The 24,223-nt window shown below is 44.7% G+C and overlaps 1 protein-coding gene across 9 annotated transcripts in view; it reads left to right on the top strand.

The window, feature by feature from the left end:
- The window catches only part of LOC309363951 (clathrin heavy chain 2-like), a 52,476-nt gene extending 41,083 nt beyond the window's left edge, over window positions 1–11,393 (top strand). For 6 of the 9 annotated variants that reach the window (XM_081900489.1, XM_081900488.1, XM_081900487.1 and 3 more), the window contains 4 exons: window positions 3,703–3,867; window positions 3,980–4,093; window positions 4,892–5,068; window positions 5,180–6,124. In XM_081900489.1, coding sequence (XP_081756615.1) covers window positions 3,703–3,867; window positions 3,980–4,093; window positions 4,892–5,068; window positions 5,180–5,317 — 594 coding nt within the window. In that variant the 3' untranslated portion in view covers window positions 5,318–6,124. Of the gene's footprint in view, window positions 1–3,702; window positions 3,868–3,979; window positions 4,094–4,891; window positions 5,069–5,141; window positions 6,125–11,332 lie in introns of those variants that run through there. The other 3 variants (XM_081900484.1, XM_081900485.1, XM_081900491.1) reach the window with 3 other exon arrangements.
- The last annotated feature ends 12,830 nt before the right edge of the window (window positions 11,394–24,223 follow it).

The following is a 24,223-nucleotide window of genomic DNA, read 5'->3' as shown; positions in this document are numbered from 1 at the left end:
TGTTGCATTGCAGGTTCTAACAAAAGTTTGCATGCAGAATGTATTCACGATTTTCACAGGAAATTTGGTCATTTGCATTTTGAGGCAGTATCTAAAATGCCTGCTTTGGTTGAAGGTATGACTATTAAACCCTGCAGGTACCACATGAAGTGCAAGGCATGCGCAGCAAACAAGGTGAAAATGGCTGCGAAAGGTAAGGTGTCTAGTAGGCAAGCTACAGAGCCATACCAAATTATTCATGCTGATTTGGTTGGTCCACTAGCGCCCTCTTTGGGTGGGAATAGGTACTTCATGGTTCTTATTGATGCATTTTCCAGGTATATTTATGTGTACAATCTCAAGCAGAAATCAGAGGCTTTTCCTAGGTTCAAGGAATTCTGTGCTTGGTTGGGAAATGTGCATGGTAAGAAAATAAAAATTCTTTTTACTGACCGGGGGGGAGAGTTCACTTCTCAGCAGTTTGAAGCTTTTCTGGCTGAGAAAGGAATTCAACACGATTTGTCTAGTCCTCGCTCGCCATGGCAGAATGGACTTGCGGAACGAGCAAATCAAACATTGCTTCAAGGGTTAAAAACCTTGCTGCATGATGCAAATCTTCCAGAGAGTTATTGGGCCGAAGCTCTCTCATGTTTCACTTACAGTTATAATCGCAGGTTATCTTCAGCGATTGGTTGTACCCCCTATGAGAAGATGTTTGGCAAGAAGCCATACATCAAACACATGAAAATTTTTGGTTCGGACATGTGGGTTCACTCACCACAAAACTCCAAGTTAGACAAGCGTGGTTTGCATGGTATCTTTCTAGGTTATCAGAAAGGTTCTTACAGAATAATGATGACTGACTCTAAGGAAATTAAGCTCACAAGAAGTGTTGAGTACAATGCCAAGTGGGGGGAGAATGTGGGAATTTTCCAATGTTATCCTGATGACAGTGATGAAACTGAGGATAGTCAAAAGCAACCGCAACAACCCACACCCACTGATGAAGGTTCTGATTCTGAGTCTGAAACTGAATCAGATGATTCAGAGGATTTCAAGAGTGCGAAAGCCTCTATGCGACCCTCTGAAAGCTCTGATCAAGAATTGGAGGAACCATTGTTCACAATAGGTCACTTTTCTCCTAAGAAGGAAGAGGAGAGTGTTGAAGACTTAAGGCTAATTCGCAGGTCACAGAGAGCCACAAAAGGCAGACCTCCAAAGAGGTTTGCTGATGAGTTTGCTAACATAGCAGTGACAGCTGTTAAAAGCTCCAAGAAGGTTTTTGAACCTTCAAGTTTCCAAGAAATCCAGGATTTGGATTCAAAGGAAGCTGAGCCATGGTTAAATGCCATGAAGGCTGAGCTTGATTCCTTGGAAAGGAACAAAACATGGGAGCTTGTTCCAGTAGTTCCAGGAATGAAACTGCTTGGAAGCAAATGGGTCTTCAAAGCCAAGACTGATCAAAATGGCAAGATAGTCAGACACAAAGCCAGATTGGTAGCCAGAGGATTTGCTCAGGTACCAGGTGAAGACTATCACGAGACCTACTCACCCACAGTGAGGTATGAGAGCATTAGGCTTATGCTCAAGCTAGCTGCAGAGGAGAATCTACACATTAGTCACCATGATGTCAATACAGCTTTTCTGTACGGATCTCTAAATGAATCACTTTATATGCTTCCACCTGATGGCGTACAGGTAAAACAGGGATTTGTTTGTGCTCTGAAAAAATCCCTTTATGGTCTCAAACAAAGTGCACGGTGTTGGCACACAAAACTCACTGAAGTATTGTTTTCTCTAGGTTTTAAGCAAGGGAAATCTGATCCATGTGTATTTGTCAAAGAGGAGGGGCAAAAGAAACTGTATTGTTTGTTTTATGTTGATGATCTTTTATTCTTTTGGAAAGATGTCACAATGTACAATAACGCCCTAGCTCAACTGAAAGAGCACTTTGACATGAAAGATCTTGGTGAGGTAAACAACTACCTATCTCTGGAAATAGAGAGAGATCAAGATGGTAACATTCTAGTACACCAGTCACGGAAAATTGCTGATGTGTTAAGCAAACTAAACCTGATGGATGCTAACCCTGTGGACACACCGATGATAACAGGTTATCAGGTAGATGACACTGAAGAAGCATTTTCTGACACTACACTGTACAGAAGTGTGCTAGGCAAGCTAAACTTCATTGCCAGATGTTCAAGACCAGACATTGCTGTAAGCTGTAATTTGCTAAGCAGACAAGTCAGCAATCCTACTGTTAAGGATTGGAAAGCTCTGAAACGCATAGCGCGGTATTTGAAAGGCACTATGCATTACAGACTGAGATTTAACAATCAGAAGTCTGGTGGTCTTGAGATATTTGCAGATGCAAGTTTTGGAAGTGACACTACAGACAGGAAAAGTACGTCTGGAGTTTGCTATAAGTACAATCAGGGTCTATTTGATTGGTCGTGCAAGAAGCAAACAACAGTTAGCTTAAGTACTTGTGAAGCTGAACTGAATGCACTGTCTTATTCACTTAAAGATTGTGAATGGTTGTTACAATTGTGCAAAGACATGAAAATTCCTGTCAAATGTCCAATCCAGGTTTACCAGGACAACAAAGCATGTTTGGCTTTGCTGAATTCTGAAGGTTGTAAGCAAAGCACGAAGCACTTGCAATTGAAGTTGCAACATGCTAGGGAACGTATTCAGAAGGGACTCGTAACGGTGTCCTATATGCCAGGTAATGAAATTCCTGCTGATGTATTGTCCAAGATTGTATCGAGGGATCAACACTGTACCTATGTGCAGAAGTTGGGTTTGTACTGATATTGTACGAACACGCTGCCCAGAGATGTTCACAGAAAGGGGGAGGATGTTGGTTTCTGCTTTCTTCTCTGTGCAGCGAAGTGCTTGTCACGAGACAGGTTGTTTACATTCCACAGAGTCTGTACTGTTGGGTTCCCACGGGAACGGGAGACTGGATGTGACGTACACTGGTTTCCTGTTTTTCCCTGCTTTTTGCAGTTTCAGTTTGTGATTCTCTCTGTGCTTTAGAGGAGAGATGATGCATTTCTCTGCTCCGGCAGAGGGAAAATGTTTTTCTGTAACTTACCAGCTTTGAACTGTAAATAAAGTAGTATAGAGCATGTTGGCTCATATTTTTCATCATTCCGCTGTGCACTGGACACTGCTTATCTACACACCCTTCTCTGGTTTTCATTGTCAATCCCTTTTTTTTTCAGCTTATCCATTTTTTTTAAAAAATAAATGTTAAAAGTTAAGTCTCTTGTTTCTAAACCCATTACAGTGGTACCTCAGGTTAAGTACTTAATTCGTTCCAGAGGTCCGTACTTAACCTGAAACTGTTCTTAACCTGAAGCACCACTTTAGCTAATGGGGCCTCCTGCTGCTGCCGCGCCGCCGGAGCACGATTTCTGTTCTCATTCTGAAACAAAGTTCTTAACCTGAAGCACTATTTCTGGCTTAGCGGAGTCTGTAACCTGAAGCATATGCAACCTGAAGCGTCTGTAACCTGAGGGTACCACTCTACACGGCTTGGTGGCTCTGTTCTAACCCAGATATAGCCAACATTGTGCCTCAGATATCGCTTGACTCCAGCTCCCACCAGCCCTAACTGGCATGGCCCAATAGTCAGGGATGGTGCGAGTTGCAGTCTAAGCAGCATTGGCTACCCCTACTCTGAATCTCTCTCTCTTTGTTTCTTTCTCACAGAGCCAAGTTGTGGGCCTGACCCAGCTGTATTGGCGAGGGGGCCCACTGTCTCAGGTCATAGAAGCCCAAGCAGTAGCCTTGCCTCAGCACAGATTTTCCAGGAATCCAAAACCTTCAACATCCCTCTTAGCTGCTGTGCGGAGAGGCAAGGAACAGGCTGGACAGGTGACTGGGGCTTAGTAAGGATGGGCAAAGAGGAAGTTGGGAGCCAAGGTCTACTGGGTAGGGCGCCAGTAAAGTCTCTAACTCTGCACTTGCTTCTTGTTTGTGTCTGCAGTTTCATGTGGTAGAGCTAGGCCCACATCAGCCAGGGAACGCCGCCTTGCTTAGTGCCCGCGACACCTTGCCTTTCAAGGGGACTCAGCTAGGGGACTTCCCCAGTGCAGTACAGGTGAGTTTTGCCTTGGAGACAGTTGGCTTATGGACCTGCTGAACCTTGGACAACAACCTCTCTCATCCCCATGCTGACTGGGTCTGATGGGAATTGTAATCCAAAACATCTGGAAGGTGTCAGTTAGGCTGATGTAGTTGGTGGTGGGGTTTTTTTGTGCCTTCCCCATCTAACCCAGTGGATGTCTGGCTATTGGATCCAGAGTTGGCGGCCATGTTTTCCAAGTGCCCGGGAGTAGTTGGGACAAGGGGAAGAAGCTTTTAGGGCATTGCTGGGGAACCTCTGGAACTCCAGATGTTGCTGAACTACAACTCCCATCAGCCCCAGAAAACATAGCCATGGGACTTGTAGTTCATCAACAGAGGGCCAAAGGTTCCGCATGCCTGTTTTTGGCAAAGGGTGCCTAACCTCTTTGGGCCTGGGGACTCGTTTCTAAATCTAAAACTTTGTGGCCATCACAAGATATCAATTTCACACAAGGAAAACTGTCTGTGCTTAGAACTCCCTCACTGCCTGAAAAACAGGCGAAACAAGGGTTATCCCCACCCCCTACCCCACACACAGACAGACACCAAGAGCAGAAACAAAATAGACAAAGGAAGCAGACAGGGATACCCCAAACAAACAAACAAAAATTTATTAAGGGAGGTCAGGGCCCCCCGGATGGGTGGTCTGAGAGTGCCATTATGCACTCAAGAGCCGTGCTGGTAATCCCAGAGGATGGTTAAATAATATTGATGTGATGTGGGAAGGGGACTGATTCAGACTTCTCAAGCAACTGCTTTTCTATCTTTTTAGTTCCTGCCCCACTTGGGTGTGGTGGTCATTCTTACCAAGCATGCTTTTCTCTTCCTTGCTGACGTGGAGACGGCACAAACCATCCATCGCATCCACCTGGTCTTAGATATCCTTTTCGCTACTGTACTTGATGACGAGAGGCCCCACAGCCTGCTGGGAGTTTGCCGTAGTGGCAAGGTGAGTCAGAGGAATGGAGGGACTTAAGTGTCGGGGTAGAAATGAGGTGAGGTCTGGGAGCCATTGCCTTCAGGTTACCTAAACTCCCTTTTGTCTTTGCTGCTCCCCCAGGTGCTGTCTATCTCTATCTGTCCATACGCTCTGTGTCAATATATCTCCCACCATCCTACCAGCCTCTGCCTTTCCCAGCGGGTGCTACAACTGGTGGGCCAGATTCCTGCTCCACGGAAAGCCATTTCTGTGGAGTGACTTCTCCTCACCCAAAATACTGAGATGGAACGCTTGCAAGTGCCTCAAAACTGTTTTCATTCCTAAGTGGATCTTATGGGGGCTTTGGGAAAAGGGAAAGGCAAATTGAAAGCATAGGAACGGGGCGATGTCCACAACAGTAATGTGGACACCTGCTGAGCTGCTATGGAAGCACGGAAGAAAGAATTGATCATTTTTGTGGGGAAAGATGACTCATAACTATGAATGTGATGTTTTGGGTATATTGGAGATTTTTTTATGAGGAGCAAAGAGGGTATTATTTATGCTGCAGGGGGCATTGGCATTGACTATATATGTGTCTGGTGGTGGTCTCTGCCTGCTATATTGTCTGGCTTGCTTCCCTTTTGAAAGGGGTGCTGATTTTGTGGCAGCTGTGTGCCTTGTCTCCAAGGAACACTGGGTCATTGGTGCAGCGGAGGCAAGACATTCTATCCACAGCTCTGCCTTTCCCACCTTCTAGGTCATGACCTGCTGACTTACCATTGCTTTGGAAAAAAAAATAAAAATAAAAGGAAGCTGAGTGGCTTATTTACATACCTACTAGTCATTCACACAGGGAGCCAGAATGACAAAATTGCCAGTGTTTCCACAAGGGTGCCATTTTAAATTAATATCTGTCTGGTGTGAGCAAGTTTTTGGGGGGTTTTCCCGAGACGTGAAAATACTCAAGACTTTGTAAGTACGTATGTATAAATATAGTGGGTTGCTGTTGTCTTTTATTTTCTGGCAATATTTGGTCAAAGGGCAATTTAGCATATGAATAAAATACACCTCCACCCATCTGCAGCCAGTGTGGTGTAGTGGTTAAGAGTGGTAGTCTCGTAATCTGGTGAACCGGGTTCGTGTCCCCGCTGCTCCACATGCAGCTGCTGGGTGACCTTGGGCTAGTCACACTTCTTTGAAGTCTCTCAGCCTCACTCACCTCACAGAGTGTTTATTGTGGGGGAGGAAGGGAAAGGAGATTGTTAGCCACTTTGAGACTCCTTAGGGTAGTGATAAAGCGGGATTTTTCTCAAAGCTACAAACATGAGTCTGACCAAACTGCGGGAGGCAGTGGAAGACAGGAGTGCCTGGCGTGCTCTGGTCCATGGGGTCACGAAGAGTCGGACACGACTAAACAACATCAAAGCGGGATATCAAATGCAAACTTTTCTTCTTCTCCTCTAGTCAATAATTATGTCTCCCACTGTAGATGCTTAGGAAAGAACATCCTGTCCAGACTTTGTTCTCATGGGGGCGGGGGGCAGTAAGATGCCTATGGGAAGCCCAAAGGCAGGACCTGAGCATCAGGTCATTCTCCCTCCTTTTATTTCCAGCAGCTGGTATTCAGAAGCATACTGCATCCAATCGTGGAGGCAGAGCATAGCCAGCATGGCTAGTAGCCACTGATAGCCTTAGAGACAGGTAGGTCTGCCGTAGTCGAAACAAAATAAAATCCCTTCCACTAGCACCTTAGAGACCAACTAAGTTTGTTATTGGTATGAGCTTTCATGTGCATGCACACTTCTTCAGATAAACTTGATAGCCTTATTCATCATGAATTTGCTTAATCCTATTTTAAAGCCATTAAGTTGGTGGCCATCACTGTGTCCTGTGGGAGTGAGTTCTGCAGTTTAAGTGTGCGCTGCGTCAAAAGGGTCCTTCCTTTTGTCTGGTTCTGAATCTTCCACCAACCAGCTTCATTGGATATCCTCAGTTCTAGTGTTAGGAGAGGAGGAGTAAAACTTCTCTGTCCACTTTCTCCACACCTCTCTTGCGTCATTTCTTCCTTGCCTCCTCTTTAAACTGTGAACCCTGTGTACAAATTCCTTTACTGTCTCTCCTTTCAATCTCCAGGCTTGTTCAGTTTCACTGTCAGTCCCTGTTCCAGGGGAACTTTGAGAACTGGCGCTCTGTGAGGGAGAACAGGGATCTAACTCTCAGCACCCTCAACAAGCGACACTTCTTAGGATTCTTTGGGAGAAAGACTATTTAAAGTACTGTGGTGATGCTTAAAATGTATGGTGTGTATGGGCCCATGGACTCCTTGGCATGGGTTTGTGGGAGAAATAAGGAGAGGGGTCTGGGAGGCAAGAAAAAGCAAGCCACCTAAAGCATACACTTGCAGATGCTTTCAAATATCCTACATGCATTGGTCCTCAGAGCCATTTCCAACTCTAGCTGCTTTAGGGTGGCAGCCACGGACAGTGTGTTGACCTCCAGAGATTATGCTGGCTGGGGCTGGTAGGTGTTGTAGCCCAAATGTCTAAACAACACCAGGTTGGCGGTGGCTGCCCTACAGCAGAATGTGAGGCACCCTATAGGCACTTGCCACCACCTCTTATTTCTGTGGCTTTTCCTTTCTCTTCCCCCTTTATGCTTGTTGAATGCAAGAAGCATTTGACCTCAATCTGTCTGGTTGGATTAGAGTCCCAAGATGCTTCTCCCCTTCCTCGCCACCCCCATACATGGAATTCTGTCACAGCTGTGAAGCCATCTTTTTCTTTGTTGGCATGTAAGCTGCAGAGAGCAGTTAATGGCTGTAATGGAGGGCAGGTGGAAGTGAGAGAAGAGAATGGACTGTAACTTGATGGTTAGAAAGAGGCCACTTGTATTTTGCTGGCTTGCGTTAATTACGAATTGGTAGTTGAAAAGGCCAGTGGGGAGAATTATTTGCAGGGGGAGAAACAATAAAGGTGGAAGAAAGCAAATGCCACACTGACTTCCATGCCTCACAGTAGATTTTGTAATACGTTTTCCCTGAGGTGTGCTACCCTGGTGGACATGACACATTAGGAGCGGAGAGCGTGTATTAATAAAATAAAAGTTACTTGGCAAATTATGAAAACAATATTCCAACCTAATAGAGTCCAATCCTCTATGTAAGCATAGATGAATCTGTTCAGCACGTAGCATAACTGTAAAAATTAACAAAAGTCTTCTGTTTAGGGGTGAAGATGCATGTTAATATCAGATGTGAGAAGTCCAGTGCGGTTTAGTAGCTAGCTCCCCACAAACTGAATGCTGATTAAGGCATCAGTATTTTCTGCACTCCTTTCATTTCACCTGTGCTATTGGCTTTTTTTTTTAAGTGGGTGCATCTTTGGGGTTTTTTTAATGGGGAGGTGTATTGATGATGTCACAGGTACTAGCCAACTGGTGCCATCTACAGCTGGGTTTCTTACTTAAAACTCAAGTTGCAGAATAGGGTTCCCTTACCAGAGGCTCTCCAGAGGAGAAAGTCCATTTGGAGGGAGTATAGTGCTCCTATACTATCCCCATGGCTCTACAATTGTTACAGCTGTAGGTCTGCTGATCGTAAAGAAGCTGCTGTCTCTCAAGAGCTATTCTCTAGGGAGACAGTGGCATCTTTATGTGACAGGATAAAGAAAGACCTTGCCGCTGTGTTTTTGCGAAGAAACTAGAAGAGTGGCAGGGATTTATTCCATTCATCAATGTCTCTTCCTCCCTCACCCTGCTTTTACAAACACACACACACACACTCTCCTCTATCTCCTCAGTGGGAAATTCTACATTTCAGCCTGATGCTACAAGAAAAACTGCCGTCAGGGCAGGAGGCCAAATGCCAGTATAGAAAAAGTCTCTGAGTCAGATGCAGATACAAAATGAAACTTCTGCCTTCCATGTCAGAGTAAGTAGCACAAAGTATAGCTTCAGGGGGGGAAATCCAATAGACACCAATTAAATGCATGACTTGGTTGCTGCTGCCACTGCTGCTAGTGGCTCCTTGCTGGTGGCTGCTGCATACGACTGGTCATAGCGGGAGTGGCAGAGGCTGTGCACGGTTCCCATGCTGCTGCGGCTTAATGTTGCAAAGCCGTTTGGCGACTTTTGGCCTCTTCTCCTGTGTGTCTGGCTTTTCACTGCTTTGCGTGCTGGCAGCGTGAAGCTGAGCTGTTTGATTGTAACCTGAAGGTAAAATCCGACGCATGCTTGTTGGGGAGTAAACAGGATTGAATGCAATGGGACTAACGTCTGAGCAGATACTAGACATGTATTCTGAGCAGACAAGTTTAGTATTGATTGCCAGTATATACATGCATTAATGTGTGTGGTGTAGTGGTTTGAGTGTTGGGCTTTGACGCTGGAGCCCAGGTTCAAATCCCCATTCAGTTGCAAAGCTGAGCACTAATAGGACTTGAGTAGCCTTAGGAATCTTTCAAGAGCCAACATGGACTAGGACCTTGGCGGTGAAGCTCACTGGGTGATCTTGGCCCAGTCACTGCCTCTCAGTGACTGTGAGGATAATATGAAGAGGGGGAGAACAACATACACTTCCTTGAGCTCCTTGGAAGAAAAGTGGAATCTTAATGTAAAAATTACATACATCTGCACTCAATACAAGCTTGCATCCACTTGCCACTTAGATAGGAGATTTCTCATTTTAGAGGATCTGAAGAAGGGAGCAAAGTATATTTTTAAAAAATGCTGTGGGGCTGAGCTGGAGAACATCAAGGTCTCCTCCAACTGAGTGGTTCTATGGTTGGAGTCTGAAATGACTAGTTGAAGTGTCAAACCTGCCAATCACATCATCTGCTATAGAAGCTAACGGTTGGAGATGATGATGATTTTAATTTGTATTAAGTAATCACAACTGGAAACAACCACAACATTCAAAGAAACAGTTTTGAGGCTTTTCTAGAAGAAGAGACCTTTTGGGGAATGGGACTTCTCTTCTCCCTTCCAGCTGTGCGGAGTGTACTAGTTTGGTCTGTATAAGGTGTGAGCAAAGGAAGTGACTTGAGGGGTGTTGCCTGTAGACTGAACTGTGTACCTGCGCAGCAGACACAAACAAATCACCTGGTTCAGTCTTCCTCTGTGGTAAGTTGTATTTCTGTTTAAAGGATAGTATTTTTTTTAAAAAAATTACCATATTTGAATTTTATGCAAATTTGGATGGGGGGATAATGCACATCTATTTTTATGCTGCAGAAGTGCCTATCCTTGCCCACCCACAATCAGATCAGCTAAAGGAGAGGTACGGGATCACTTCCCACTCTGACACCAGACATATGAGTCCTGTGAGTCTTTGGGTGGAAGGCTGTATATACAGCATACATTTATAGCACACACACACACACAAAAATTAATTGTGGGCACTGTAGTTTTGCCCTCACAAAACTATAATTCCAAGCACCCTTAGCAAACTGCAGTTCCCAAGATTCTTGGGATTCTTTTAAATCTATGGTGTGTATGCTGCCTAAGTCTCAAGTGACCCAGAAAACCTACTAAATTCCAAAGACCTAAAAACAAGTTTCAGTGTTGTCAGAAACACCAGTGTTACATACACCAGCATTTTCTGCAGCAACTGTGTGGCATGGATGTCATCTATAGATGTAAAAACATCTGGTAACTGATGTAATAACATCACTGGTGCAATATCAGGCATATATAAACATCAGGAAACCCAACTAAACGTTTAAAGTGTTATGAGATGCCAGTATGTGCATTGGTGAGCTCCAAACTTCCATGCTTCCTCAAATGTAGAGGTCCTCTGGGTTCTACTGTATACATGAGATATCATTTCCATGGTTACATTTGGGAGTTGACTAATATGTTGTTACCCTAGCCTAGAGGGCACCAAATAGTTACTCAGTTCTCAAGGAAACCAGCATCAAATGATTATTTTTTTGGAAATCTGGATTGGGGTTATGCACTTCTCTCTTCCCCTGAAAGAAGGCTGATTGGTTGCATTCCACACACAACTTTGCTTCCATGCTGTAATTACGAGGTCTGCATTTAGGCTGAACCCACTTACTTGGAAGTAAGTCCCATTTAACTCAATCAGACTTCCTTCTGAGGGGATATAAGACTGCACTGCTGCGGATTAACCTTTTTTTGATCAATTGGTTTAAAATGTGGCACCCCTCCCCCCCAATTAATGAGGCAACTGATGTGGGGTGGTGGAGGAATGACTTGTAGTATGAGAAATTACAGACAAAATGGATAGCAGATATCATCTTAGAAGATACATCTTCCTTTGTCTCCACACAGAAGGGACGGTAGAGGCTTTGGGAAGATGGAGACATGGGCATCCTGCAAAAAAACAAAACAAGGAAAGGCGAAATCCCCCCCTCCTTTGGATCTATTGTTTATTCCTATGCAAATTTATGCGATTAATTGATTAAACATTATATGATTAATCATCTAAGATTTCTTTAATGAGGTGACAGCCCTAATTGCCATTAAAATTGCTCCTGCCTGCCACCGAAAAGTTAACACTGCTCCAGCAATAATTATGCCTCTGCTCCGTGTTTGCTAGTGAAGGCTCACACAGGCATTTAGCCTGCGGTGAAGATGGTCTCCACCAAGGGGAAGAAGCGATATTGTTCTTTCTACGTGGGCACAAAATGAGTGCTAGATTGTATCTTATTTCCTGTAATAAAAGCAAGGAGAAGGCCAAGAGGAACCAAAACAGTGCCAGAGGTTATGGGAGCAGGGACGGCTGAAGCCGTTGCACTGCCTGAGGTGATGATACCGCTCACCTGCCATTTACAAAAGGACTGGTGTGTCAATGGGACAGACTACTCCACTGCTCTCAGAGATAGCAAGCTTCTTTTAACAGATGGCCCTCAGTGTTTGCTACCCAAAATGACTGCCTCACTTTGCCTCGTGGTGGTTGCCTCAATTGGCCACCTGGTAAGGCTGGGCCTTGTGGAGTCTGGTGCCTGTTGGGCCTGGGAGGGTGGAAGGCAGGGAGGTCAGTCACAGGGGCAACCAAAGCAAATGGCCGCCAGAACTAAGAGGCCAAACCAGCTCATTTTTGTATCCTTCCCTCCTGAGTCCTACAAAGACAACACTATGACTAAAGAAGAAGAGGCGGCTGATAGCCAGTGTCACCCACTAGGCTGGCTGAGGGGAGCTTCATGGGGCAATGGCTCACTTGCCTATATGAAATAGCCTCCACTGGCTGGGGAAAATCAATAGCTCCTAACGGCTTTTTTAAAACCAGAACTCGGTACTGGCACCTCTCAGGTGGACACCATTGCCATTATAAGAGAATGATGGAGGTATTTGTGGCGAGTTCCAGCACCTGTTTTTATAGAAAAATAGCCCTGAGTCTTGAGAAGCTAAATTCCAACCACACAAAAGCCAAAGATTTACTCTCTCCCCCTGCCCCCAATAATGCCATCTTCTATTCGGGCACCCAAGAGGTCAGTTCAAGGACACATGCCAAACATCTAGTGGTGACAGCAAGATATACGGCCTGAGGACAGGGGAGGTAGCCTTAGGAGAGACCCAAAGACTGGCTAGAGCTTTCTGGAGGGCTATGTTGTACTCCTGGGTGTGAGGTTCTGCACCTCTGGTGAAGAGGTAACAAAACTGACATAGTGCCGTTGTTTGTAGAATTTACTTATATAACAACTACTGACATAAAGCATAGGCAAGGTATATATGAGCAAGCTCTACAAATTCTCCATTGGACTCTTGGGGTAGGGTGATTTCATCTTCTGCATTAGAGGAGCTTAAAGGACTGAAACAGATGGCAGCGCTTGACTGTGCAAGCATTACACACACTTCATCATGTATAAATGCACTTACCATATGAGCTTGTTTGCGGTTTATTTGCAGAGCTAGCACTCGGCGTTTGTAGGGCCCAGGCAGGTGCACGGTTGGCATGCCAGCTCTACATACCAATGGGCTGGCTCACGTGGTAAGAGCATTTACACAATGGTGCGCATATGAACAACTCACACAGGCAAACACTTTACATGCAGCCACCACCATACTGCTTTCCAGGGTCAGCTCTATAGGGTGGCAAGGTGGGGCATTTGCCAGGGCCTCGCGAGATCGGCGGAAGGCCCACTGCTGTAATGGCCTTACCATTTCTACTTGGAAGGGATGTATCCAAGAAAACTGGTTACAGCCTAAAGTAATTATCAGTTTAAATGCCCCGCCTCCTCCAGGTTTAGAACTGGGGGCGCCATGCCCAAGGGCCCCCAAAATCTTTGAGCCAACCCTGCTGTTTTGGCTGCAGTTCTGTCCTGCGGATGGTGACAAATGTTACATAGAAGTGTAGGGTTTGGCATATTGCCACGTCTTTCGTGAGCACGACACGTTCCACATCATGTACCTCCGTGCCCTGTGGCTAGCTTGGGGAGAGCTTGCGGCAACCACGTTGCTATGCAGTCTAGAGGTGTGTGCTTGATTATTTCCCAGTAGGCAGAGCTGAAGGCCTGAGGAGTTTCTTCTCCGTGGATAAAACCATTTCTCTCATCCCATTAAGTATATTTAAGCAAATTAATGAAATACAGTTTTACAAAACCCACCATCACCCTAGAACCTTCGTTAATTATGAATTCTGCATGGCAACCGTTACCAAGAGAGTCTCCTCTGAAACTGATGTTCAAAGAATTCTACATCAAATCTTCAAACAGCTGAGAAAGGTTCAAGCTACAAAGTCGAAACATCTGTTGCCTTCCATGCATTTTTCAACGGGGAGATCAGAGACGAAGGGGGGGAAGCAGACAAAACAACCCCAGTTCTGCTTTATTATTTAAATATAACATCAGCTTCTGTCACATGCTTTATGCTGAAAGAAGGCAGGATTTTTTGAGGGGAGGGTGCGGTACAGATTTACCAAACGGGGCCAGAATTCTTAGGGCCCAGAGAACCTTCCTTCACCCCCACTGATTTCTTCTCATTTTGATTGAGCCAGGACGGACTTTGCCAGCATGACAGAAGTCACCACTAGTTGAAATTACAATGCAATTCTTCCTTTATCTCTGGTGTTGTGCTCCTTTTGAGCCAATGTCTGGTCACTTTTGCCAGTGCAGTGGGGTGCCCATGTTATATGAGGACTTTATTTAATACAGGGGTGATGAACCTGCAACCCTACAGATGCTGCTGGACTTGGGCTGATGGGATTTGTCGTGCAACATCTGGAGGGCACCATGTTCTCAAGAAAGGAAGGAAGGAAGGACCAATTGATAGACTGAAAGACAAAAGGCAGCCTGGCCACATCAGTATAAAATAATAAAATGTAAAATAACATAAACAGAAAACTCAGAATCACAAGGCATTATTATTACTGTTATTTTATACAGCTCTATCAGAGTATTGGTGTGTTAAAGAGCAAAAGAAAAAGACAGGTTCTTTCCCTGAGGAATGTACACTTGGAAACAGAATAATGGGGAGAGACAAGTAGGGTGAAGGGGGGAGAGGGAAGGATAGTCAAGTGTTCTGAGTTACTTTGAGTCAATTATATTTCACTTAGTTTAGTTGCTGTACAACAAAGCAAGGACGTGATGGGAGGGAAGTTACAGGAAAGCTTTGCTAGAGTTGATTTTACAAAAGGACCCGAAAGGAGAGGAAGGGGGTACTCATTACAAACCTCCACCCCCTGTATCACCTCCTGCGCATCCCAGTGAGGCTGGGCTACACCACCATCCGTGGTCAGTGCGCTGGACTGAATAGGCTCTGTCTCATTTGTTTGACTGCCCTATTTGTTTCCGTCGGAGTCTTTAACAGGTGCACAACACACACAAGATCTGAGGCTTTTGCCAACAGAAATGAAATGGTGGAGGAAAGCTTTAATTGTTGAATTGCTGCTTCTTGTGCAGAGGCAGGAGTCCTGACAGAAACAAATGGGGCTACCACACACACAACACTGCACTTGCCTTCTAACATTTTCACACAGTCATTTTCTTAATGATGTTGTGGATAAAGCCAACGTTGATTGGTTAGTTTTCTCAGTGTGGCAACTGGCCACATGAGTTCTTGCCACAAGAAAACTCTGGCCCACAAATCATGGGTACCGAGCCCCAGAGGTGTTGCTGCTGACCTGTAATATTATCAACACATGGCACACCATTCACAACACCACACAATGATTTCACCACATCAAAATAATAATATAAATCAATCAGCCCAGAGAATAAGCTCTAAATGCCAAGGGTTAGTTACAATATCAAGCCCCTCTAATCTTATTAAAATGGGGTCGATGTTCCTTCTTTTCACTCTGTCTTTATTACTTTGTCAAAGTACTTTCAAGTATTATATTTTTATAGGTCTGAAGGACGAGATTATTCATTTTGCTTTATAGACTTGGCTTGATAAATCCACTCAGAAGCAAACTGTGCGATAATTGAAACTCACTGCAGCTTAGTGAGGAGGGAATTTCTTGCACTGGTATCTATGTGCCTTCATTTCTGAATGCTGACATGCTGTCTCACATACCCATGCAAATGAAACCCGGTCAGATTTTTAGGGATATGGAGTTTGTGAGTGACGGGTAGAATCAAGTGTGGCGGAGATGGCAATGCATCTGTAGGAAAGGCCTTCCAAATTAACTCCTGTATTGCTGCTCCTGCTCTGCTGATCCCTCCCCAAACCCACCACCCAGTTTTACTTGATACCACTCAAAAATAATGAGTAAGGAAAACAGGGGAGGTAGGGGGAAAGACCAATATTTAGGTTTAAAATAATGGCGGGGCCTGTAATATGGCAATGAATTGACAAGGCTGTTCTTGAGGAGACAGTGTCAATTTTTAAAAATGCATTCAGGAAGCTTTTCAACAATTTATTCCTGCCCACTAGCACCAGCAGAATTGGAATAAACTATTTCCAATGAAGTTGAACTACTTAGAAACGGCCTAGGAGGCTCTTGTGGAAAACTAAGTGGTAATATATATCCAGTGACTTAGGGTGATTCCAGGTGGGTGTTTATTGTGGGTGGATGTGCATTTTTTGCAGCATCCAAATGGATGTCATTGCCATAAAACCACCAGCCTTTAGTTTCCCATTTAATCCAGACTTAACATTTCTGGGGGAAATCTGATGTTAAGAAAAACTGTTTGCCAATTATCCTCAGTAACCCACTTACATTATTAAGCATCACACAGTTGGTAACCAGATGTCTCTAGGAAGCCAGACTAGAAGTCCCATCTAGAAGAACCCATAGCCACCATTTTCTTAAAGAGATGGGAGTCTACAAAAGTGCCATTCCCTTATCCCTGGAAGCTACATTTAGTTTCAATCCTATACTTGGGGTAAAGGTAAAGGGTCTAGTCTAGTCATGACCGACTCTGGGGTTGTGGTGCTCATCTCGCTTTATTGTCCAAGGGAGCAAGCGTACAGCTTCCTGGTCGCGTGGCCAGCATGACTAAGCCGCTTCTGGTGAGCCAGAGCAGTGCACAGAAACACCGTTTACCTTCCCGCCAGAGCGGTATCTATTTATCTACTTGCACTTTGACACGCTTTCGAACTGCTAGGTTGGCAAGAACTGCTAGGTTGGCAGGAATACTTGGGGTAAGTCCCATTGAACTCAATGCGGCTTCTGAGTAGACATTTTGCCTGTTACTCCATATAGATCCTCTACTTTTTAGCACTCTTTGTCCTAATATTTTAATTTTTTTAAACCCTATATATTAAATATTTCAATCTATATAGCAAATCATTGCAATGTCGGCTCACTAAAATACAGAGTGAATAATAGCTTGCCTTGATATCTAACAAATTTCTGCCATCTGACAATAAATGGATTAAATAAATACTTTAACACATTAAAAGATAATGAAACAAATATTAATACCATCAAGACTCACAATTTCTTCACCAAGAAATAGAATGAAAAGTAAATAATTTCGTTTTTGTTTTCTGTAATACTCATAGTTTTAAGTTCTAAATTAGAAACTCTGTGACACAAAATGGTACCCAAACCTTTTGCCTCACTGACCACTTAAAAGTTGCTGATGGTCTTGTTGGACCAAATAAAAATAATAGTGATGATGATGATAATGATAATTTTATTATTTACAATCATATTCTAAAAGATACAAAAGTTTGATACTGAAACAGATTAAAATTGCCTTAACTTTCTCTGCATCTGGGTAGGCTTGTCTAAACAGGGATGTTTTTAGCAGGTGCTGAAAAGAGTACAGTTAATGCTGATCTAGATGGAGGTTTGGCCACTGTTGTGGCCAGTCTGCCTCTGAACACTAGTCACTGGGAATCACAAGTGGGGAGAGGGTTGCCACACCCAGTTCTGCTTGTGTGCTTCCCATGGGTTTCTGTTTACCTACTGTGAGAATAGCATGCTGGAGTAGATGGGCCTTTGCGTCTGATTCTGGAGGGCTCTTCTTAAGTTATGTGTCTGATTCCCATTACTACCAAACATTTCAACAGCACCGATTGGGTTAATTATCTCTTGGAACGAAAGGGGGAAGGTCTGGATTGTGCTATTACATAGTTTAGACACTAGGTTGCACTGAACTTTGTAGTATCTGGATGGCATCAGGAGTGTCTTGTGCTCTTTTGCTCATGTTCAAGAGAGGCAATGAACTTCTTGGTTGGCTCCCAGACTGGTGTGCCCACTAAGAGCATTCCATCTTGGCTGTGGGTCCTGGGGGACCTGCTGCCTGCCTTGCAGGCCTTTTTCTACCTGGTCTGGGAGGGCAGGGAGGACTGACTCCAGCTAGAAAAGCTGAGGTTACTGAAGAGGCCAGAGACCACCTTGGCTGTCTCTTAGTGCAGGTGTTTGAGCCTGAGCTTCCACAGCCTGCCATGAACCATCTTGGGCAGGATTGGCAACAACAACAGTGGATATGTTCAGGGCTTGTGATAATACTTTATTCTTTGGTTAATTAAGCTGTTTTAAATGTGCATATTATATTTGACTTCCTTTAGTAAGGCTTTCTTTTGAAATGTTTAAGATAATGTTTTTGTTAACTTTGCTGAGTTAAATGTGCATTCTGTAGTTGACCTCCTTTGTAATGTTTTCTTTTGAAATCGTTATGATAATATTTTAAGTTCCTTTTAATTATGTTGCTTTGAATGGATGCTTTATATTTGACTTTCTTCAGTAATGTTTTATTCTGGATTATTTTATTTGATGTTTTAATGCGCTGTCCATCACTTTGAGATTTTTTTCCTTAAAAATATAAAGCGGTAAAAAAATGAATTTAATAATAATAGTGAGACTGCAGTTCATGTATTTAATATATTTCAAGATTGAACACCAGTCAAGACACATCACCACCACCATTAGAAAAATTTGTTGGCCACAAACCCAGTTTTTTTAGTGTTGTGCCTAGAAACATCTGGTAGAATTAGCAGTCCATGAATTGCATAATTTAAGACAGGGATTATTTTCATGTCTGAGGAACAGGAGTAGTAAAGGTAAAGGTAAAGGTACCCCTGCCCGTACGGGCCAGTCTTGCCAGACTCTAGGGTTGTGCGCCCATCTCACTTAAGAGGCCGGGGGCCAGCGCTGTCCGGAGACACTTCCGGGTCACGTGGCCAGCGTGACATCGCTGCTCTGGCGAGCCAGAGCTGCACACGGAAACGCCGTTTACCTTCCCGCTGGTAAGCGGTCCCTATTTATCTACTTGCACCCGGAGGTGCTTTCGAACTGCTAGGTTGGCAGGCGCTGGGACCGAGCAGCGGGAGCGCACCCCGCCGCAGGGATTCGAACCGCCGACCTTTCAATCGGCAAGTCCTAGGCGCTGAGGCTTTAACCCACAGCGCCACCTGCGTCCCCTTGAAGCTATATTGCATAAAGAATCAGCAGGGGCAGCTGCCTTTTTACCATCTTCAGATCAAACTATGAAATCCGCTCCTGCTGCTTTGGCCTCGTTTGGCCAATGTATGAACTTTTTATTTTGCTTTAGCATAAATCTCTTGATCTGATAAGGCAGGCTCTTTTAAAAAGCACTTATGCATGATCTCAGCTTACTCATTCATATGAGTCCCATCAAAGTGAAATATCTGGGGAGGAAGCAGATAGAATCAAGGCTGAAGTGCTGCTTGGCACCATAGAATTTTGCCCCAATTCCACAGTATGAAAGCCTTGGCTGGGGCTTCTCCCACCTCTCTTTTGCTCTGATACTTTTCTTCCCTTTTCACGGCTCTTAGATTTCTGTGTCAGGCCTACATTTAGCCATACTTGACCTGAACTTCTAAAAAAGAAGGTCACCTCTGCTTGCAACACCTTTTTATTGTGTACATAATAACAAGTAGAATATTACATATGAATCAGGCTTAGCAAATAATTTTAGCAGCCTGCAAAGCTTAACTAATCCATATTTGAGCAATCCTGCGAACACAACCTAAAAGCTGGAGTGCTGAACACATTTGCAGTTGTGGGGATAAAACACAACTGGGTAGCCATTGCATATTAGTCAGTGCAAAATTTAAAATGTAGAGCTGTGGGAGCTCGTCTCTGCTCGTTTTGCAGTAATTTGGAAATTATCCGAGTTGTTTCCTCTCAAAATCAGGAAGAGCTCAGACCATTTTCTTAGCCAATTTGAGGCTTGAAGGGGAAAAAATGCTCCTTATTAAAAAAAAATTACTCCTCCTGTTTAGGCAAGTTCAAGGGTTCCCTGCAACAGGTGGGTTTTTTGCTGTCACCTCCAGGTTTAGCAGCTCTTTGGATCAAGGTCCTCCCCCCCCCATGCAAAGCAACAGAGGAACTTCTCCATTGCTTTGCATTGGGCTAATTTAAAGAGTTACACTGCTGGGGGGGGGCATTCGAAAGGAGACCTTTAAGGCTGCCCCAAGCCAGCAACACTTTCCCCAGAAGCAGCTTTTCAAAGTCAGAAACTATTTTCCAAGATTTTCATCTGAGCTGGAGCAGAAGGATGTTCTCCTCCTTTGAGGAGAGGATTATTGAGCCCCCAGAGCTAATTTCCGGGTCTGAGCTCAACGAACTTTGCTGACATTTCTGTCTCTGTATAAGAGTGTGACCTTATGAATGGGCCTCAAAATGAACAGAACTCCCAAAAGACCTCGTGGCTCCCTCAGTCCTCTTACTCAGGTGATGACACTTGGAAGATTATTCTGTCTTTGCTCAATGGTCTCTGCTTTAGACTTAGCTTCAGTCTTTTCTCTTTCCACGTGTCACAAATTTTACTCATTTTCTGAGTTTTGTCGGGAACACGAAAAGATTTGATTAGAGCATTTCTTGTTTTCCTAGTAATTAGGCCAACCATTGTATGAGCTATAAAAAAGAAATTAGATTAGCAAAGAGGTGGAAGATTCCCCAAGATGATCACAAGGGAAGATGAAAAATCTCATTTATTCTCCACCAACATAAAAGTGAAATTAAAGTGACCGACCCAGGATCCAGTGATAGATCCACATAGTTACCATAAAAAGTGCAGCCTTACGATGTCAGCAAGAGGCCAGCAGCAATTAGATCAATTCTGGTAGGAAAACCCTGGTAGTGCCACACAAATCCACCAACCAAGTCAAAACTCTTTATTAACAGACCTTGTGTCCCATGGATGTCTCTTTAGTTTCATGTGTTGTGTCATGCAAACTAGCACCTCAACATCCCATTTATGATGCCCACAAATATAGTTTTCACCATGGCCTCGACCACTAAACATATTTCTAAAAACTTGCTGAATCGTAGAAAGAATTAAGGTGACCAACTTCCAATTTAAACCCCAGTGACTCTAAGGTGTTTGGATCCTGGTGACTGTTAGCTGCCACTAGGAGGCAGATCTGGAGAAATCTGTGGAAACTTGGAGGTGGAGCCTGGTAGCATCAGGCAGGTCACAGACCCTCTAAGTGCCTCTATTTACCAAGGGCAGTCCTGGATTTACAGAAGCTATCCCAGTTTCTGATTTGATCCTGGAATGTCGCACTTTTCCTTAGGAAGCCCCTATTTTTATGGTGTACATGGTCCCCCCACCCATTTCATCTGCACAACAACCCTGTGAGGTAGGTTAGGCTAAGAGATGGTGACTTCCCAAGGTCACCCAGTGAGATTCATGGCTGTGTGAAGATTTGAACCCTGCTCAACCAGGTCCCAGTCCAACACTGTGACCATTTCGCCACACTGGCCACACTAGATTTGTGGCTGCAAGACTACATACAGGCAGTGTGCTGCAGCAAGGATAACTACAGCATATCTGGCCCAAAGCTGTCTTTGCACTGCTGCATTCATTCTCGGGTTATTATAATTCATGGTATAGACAAGTCAAAGCATTTCCTTACCATTTGAACTGCAACGTAGGCATCTTGCCGTAGCCATCACAGCTAGCTTACTTACATCCCCATCAACACTTGAGCGCCAGACTTGTTAAAAATCTCCTATGTATAGCTGGCGTGTCACACGAGCGGGCGGAAAAAGCGAGAGAGAGGTCAGGAATCCTGGCAACCGAAAGCCTTCCTGCTTATCACCAGTGGTGCGGATGCATTTCCATGTGATTTACTGAACGGAGTGTGAGTCGGAGACTCAGCTTTCCTAGGACATTATTTCTCGAAAATGACTTCAGTTTGTGATAAATTGGTTTTGACATCCATCACACAGATTCTGGGTGGTGTAATTTAGCATTGGCCATAGCACTTCTTTCGAGCCTCTGCCCACCTCCCACCTCTGCTCTGCTAACAATGAGCTAATGGATCCGTGGTTTCGCTCTAAACATCCCCAAAGAGCAAAGGGGAGTCCCAGAAGAGGCAGGCTGGTTGAAGTGGCAGGCACAAGGCTCCATTTGCGGTGACCTGGAAGCCACAGGCCTTTCCTCGTGACCTGTAACTATTACACAGCATGCCCAAGAGGAGCTTTGACTCTGGCCTTTGCCTTTCAGCCCCACACTTTACATCCACACAGAACATAACAGATGAACCGTCGTTCAGATACAGCAGCTGCCACATCTGTGCTGGCAGCCCTCTTGTTCATGGCATATGGCTGTGGACCGTCGAAAGGTGGGGACAGGGAGGAATGTGGAGCAAGCAGCAGAACGTAGACCAGGTAGTTCGCCATCAATGTGTGGGGTACAGGAAAGGGCAAAGCCTAGATAGCCAGGGTACCAGGGCTATGGTTCAGCAGTCAACGCTAGTTAGGTCAACTCATTGCTTCTCAGGCACAAAGGGCTCAGTTTAATTTGGAAGGTGCCTCCAATAGCTCTCCATCGTTCTCTTCCAATCACTGCATTCCCACAGATTGCCTCCCTTAGTCCAGATTTTCTCATACCAGGGATATTCTGAAAAGGAGAGAAATATCAATTGCAACCGACTCCCATGGAGTGGTTGTCAGTTGCCTTGCTCCACGGTTTCCTGTGTGGGTCATTCAACTCCACGTCTTCCGCGTCTGTGTTCCCTTTTGCTTTTGCAGAAGTGCTCCTGTATATTTCTGGTCAAGTGATTTATTTATTTCAACCAGAGCTTTCAGGCACTCAAAGAAATTATTTGCTTGAAGTGCACACAGCATTTTCAACATGTTTGTATGTTATTTATTTTGTTGCTATGGGGGGGAGGGAGAGATGGTGGCAGTCTGTTTATCTCATTTTTAAATAAAACAAACATCACAAAAAGTGCAACCTACTCTGGACACGTTACAGCTTCAGTTTTGCACAGAAACACAACGCAGTCCTAACCACGCCTACTCAAAAGTACACCCTATTGAATTCAGTGAGGCTTACTTCCTGGTCAGTGGAGTTAGGACTGTAACTGAGAGGGGAAGGTGGGAGGGGCAAGGAGCGGGGAGCTCAGTGCCCCTCCCCACTTCCCCCTCTCCACTATCTGATCTGAGGCAAGCGGCACAGTGAGATGAGAAGAAGACAGGATCTGTGTGTGCCAGAAGCAGAGCAACTCAGGGGGCCTAAGCAGAGATCAGAGGCTGAAAAATAATTTTTTAAAAGTACTCTCTGCAAAGCTATGCAAAATGTTATGCAAAGTGGCATAACTGATGCATCAGATGTCCTGGCCACCCACCCACTCACCCGCCCCCCCCCCCCGCTAGAGCAAGCCAGCAGTTAAAACTAAAATATTGAAAGCCACAACAGTCTGCCAGTAATCAGCTGCCTTGGTTCAGGGCCTGCTATCGCTGATAGGTATGATACTCTGGGACTTGGAAGCCCTGCTTCCTCATCTGGGGACCCGAGTCTTGATCCGAAGGAAAGTCACTCACTACCTGCTTCGAGGGACTCTTCCCCATCTGCTAGGCAGCTCTAGTGGATGAAGCCACAAACACACTCCAGAGGTCTGCTGGTTTGTCACACTGAAGTTCACACCCTGGGCCAGCAGGGGGGTGGATACTGTAGATAGTTCAGGTCCACATAAGCAAATAAGGGATCGAAAGTGATGTTCAGTGATTGGATAGTTACAGAAAATGGTTACTGTTGCGTTCTAGTGGAGCTCTATATAAGCAGGCTGGCTGAACCCTCCAGTTCAGTTCTGTTCTGGCCTGTGAATAAACAAGAGCTGTTTGAAGAATCGCTGTGTCGTCTGTTCAACCACAACTTAACAGTATGCATCCTCATATGGGGAAATCGCTTTAGTCTGATGCCATGTGGTTGGGGAATTGCTCTGTGGTTTTCCCAGTGTGTGTTTGACTCAAGGAAGGTCCCTCTCTTTAAGACAGTGGAGGGTGGATTTCAGCTAAGATAAGCTTACTTACATTAAGAGCAGTTTGATAATGGAACCAATCTATCTAGAATGGTGGGCAGCCATCTCCTGCAGGTGCCGTAGCTCTACTTCTTCCATTGATGGCCTAAATGTAATTTTGTTTTGTTTCTTGGTTGGTTTCTTTGGTTTTAATCTGGTGGTGTTTTGGTTGCTTCAATGGCCCCATTCACACGGAAGAGTGGGGTGGAAATGTAAGAATAAAATGCTGAATCAAAATGGCTTGAGCTATAGAATGGAAGGGAGGGACTTGTAGCCCACAGGATCTATCCATTGCATGCTTAGGGCCAGGAAATACCCCACAGGAATTGAGGAATGGTCTGTTTGGGAGATCGGGATGCCAGTTAGACGAGAGATGACACAGTGATGTTCAGTTTATTAGGGGAAGAAGATGCTGAAGCGCAAAGCACAGAGCCAGCCGAGTCGGCAGGCGGCACAGAGCATGAGAAAATGGGCTGTGCGCTTATTAAGTAGGTGCAGCTGCTCCAGACAAGCAGCCCAAGCCTATTCCTTAACACATTAAGGCCTTCTGGA

This window comes from Podarcis melisellensis (assembly GCF_964234715.1).
Source record: "Podarcis melisellensis genome assembly, chromosome: 2".
NCBI classification, from domain to species: domain Eukaryota; kingdom Metazoa; phylum Chordata; class Lepidosauria; order Squamata; family Lacertidae; genus Podarcis; species Podarcis melisellensis.
The sequence above is the reverse complement of the archived record's forward strand: the minus strand, read 5'-3'. Positions and strand labels throughout refer to the sequence as shown.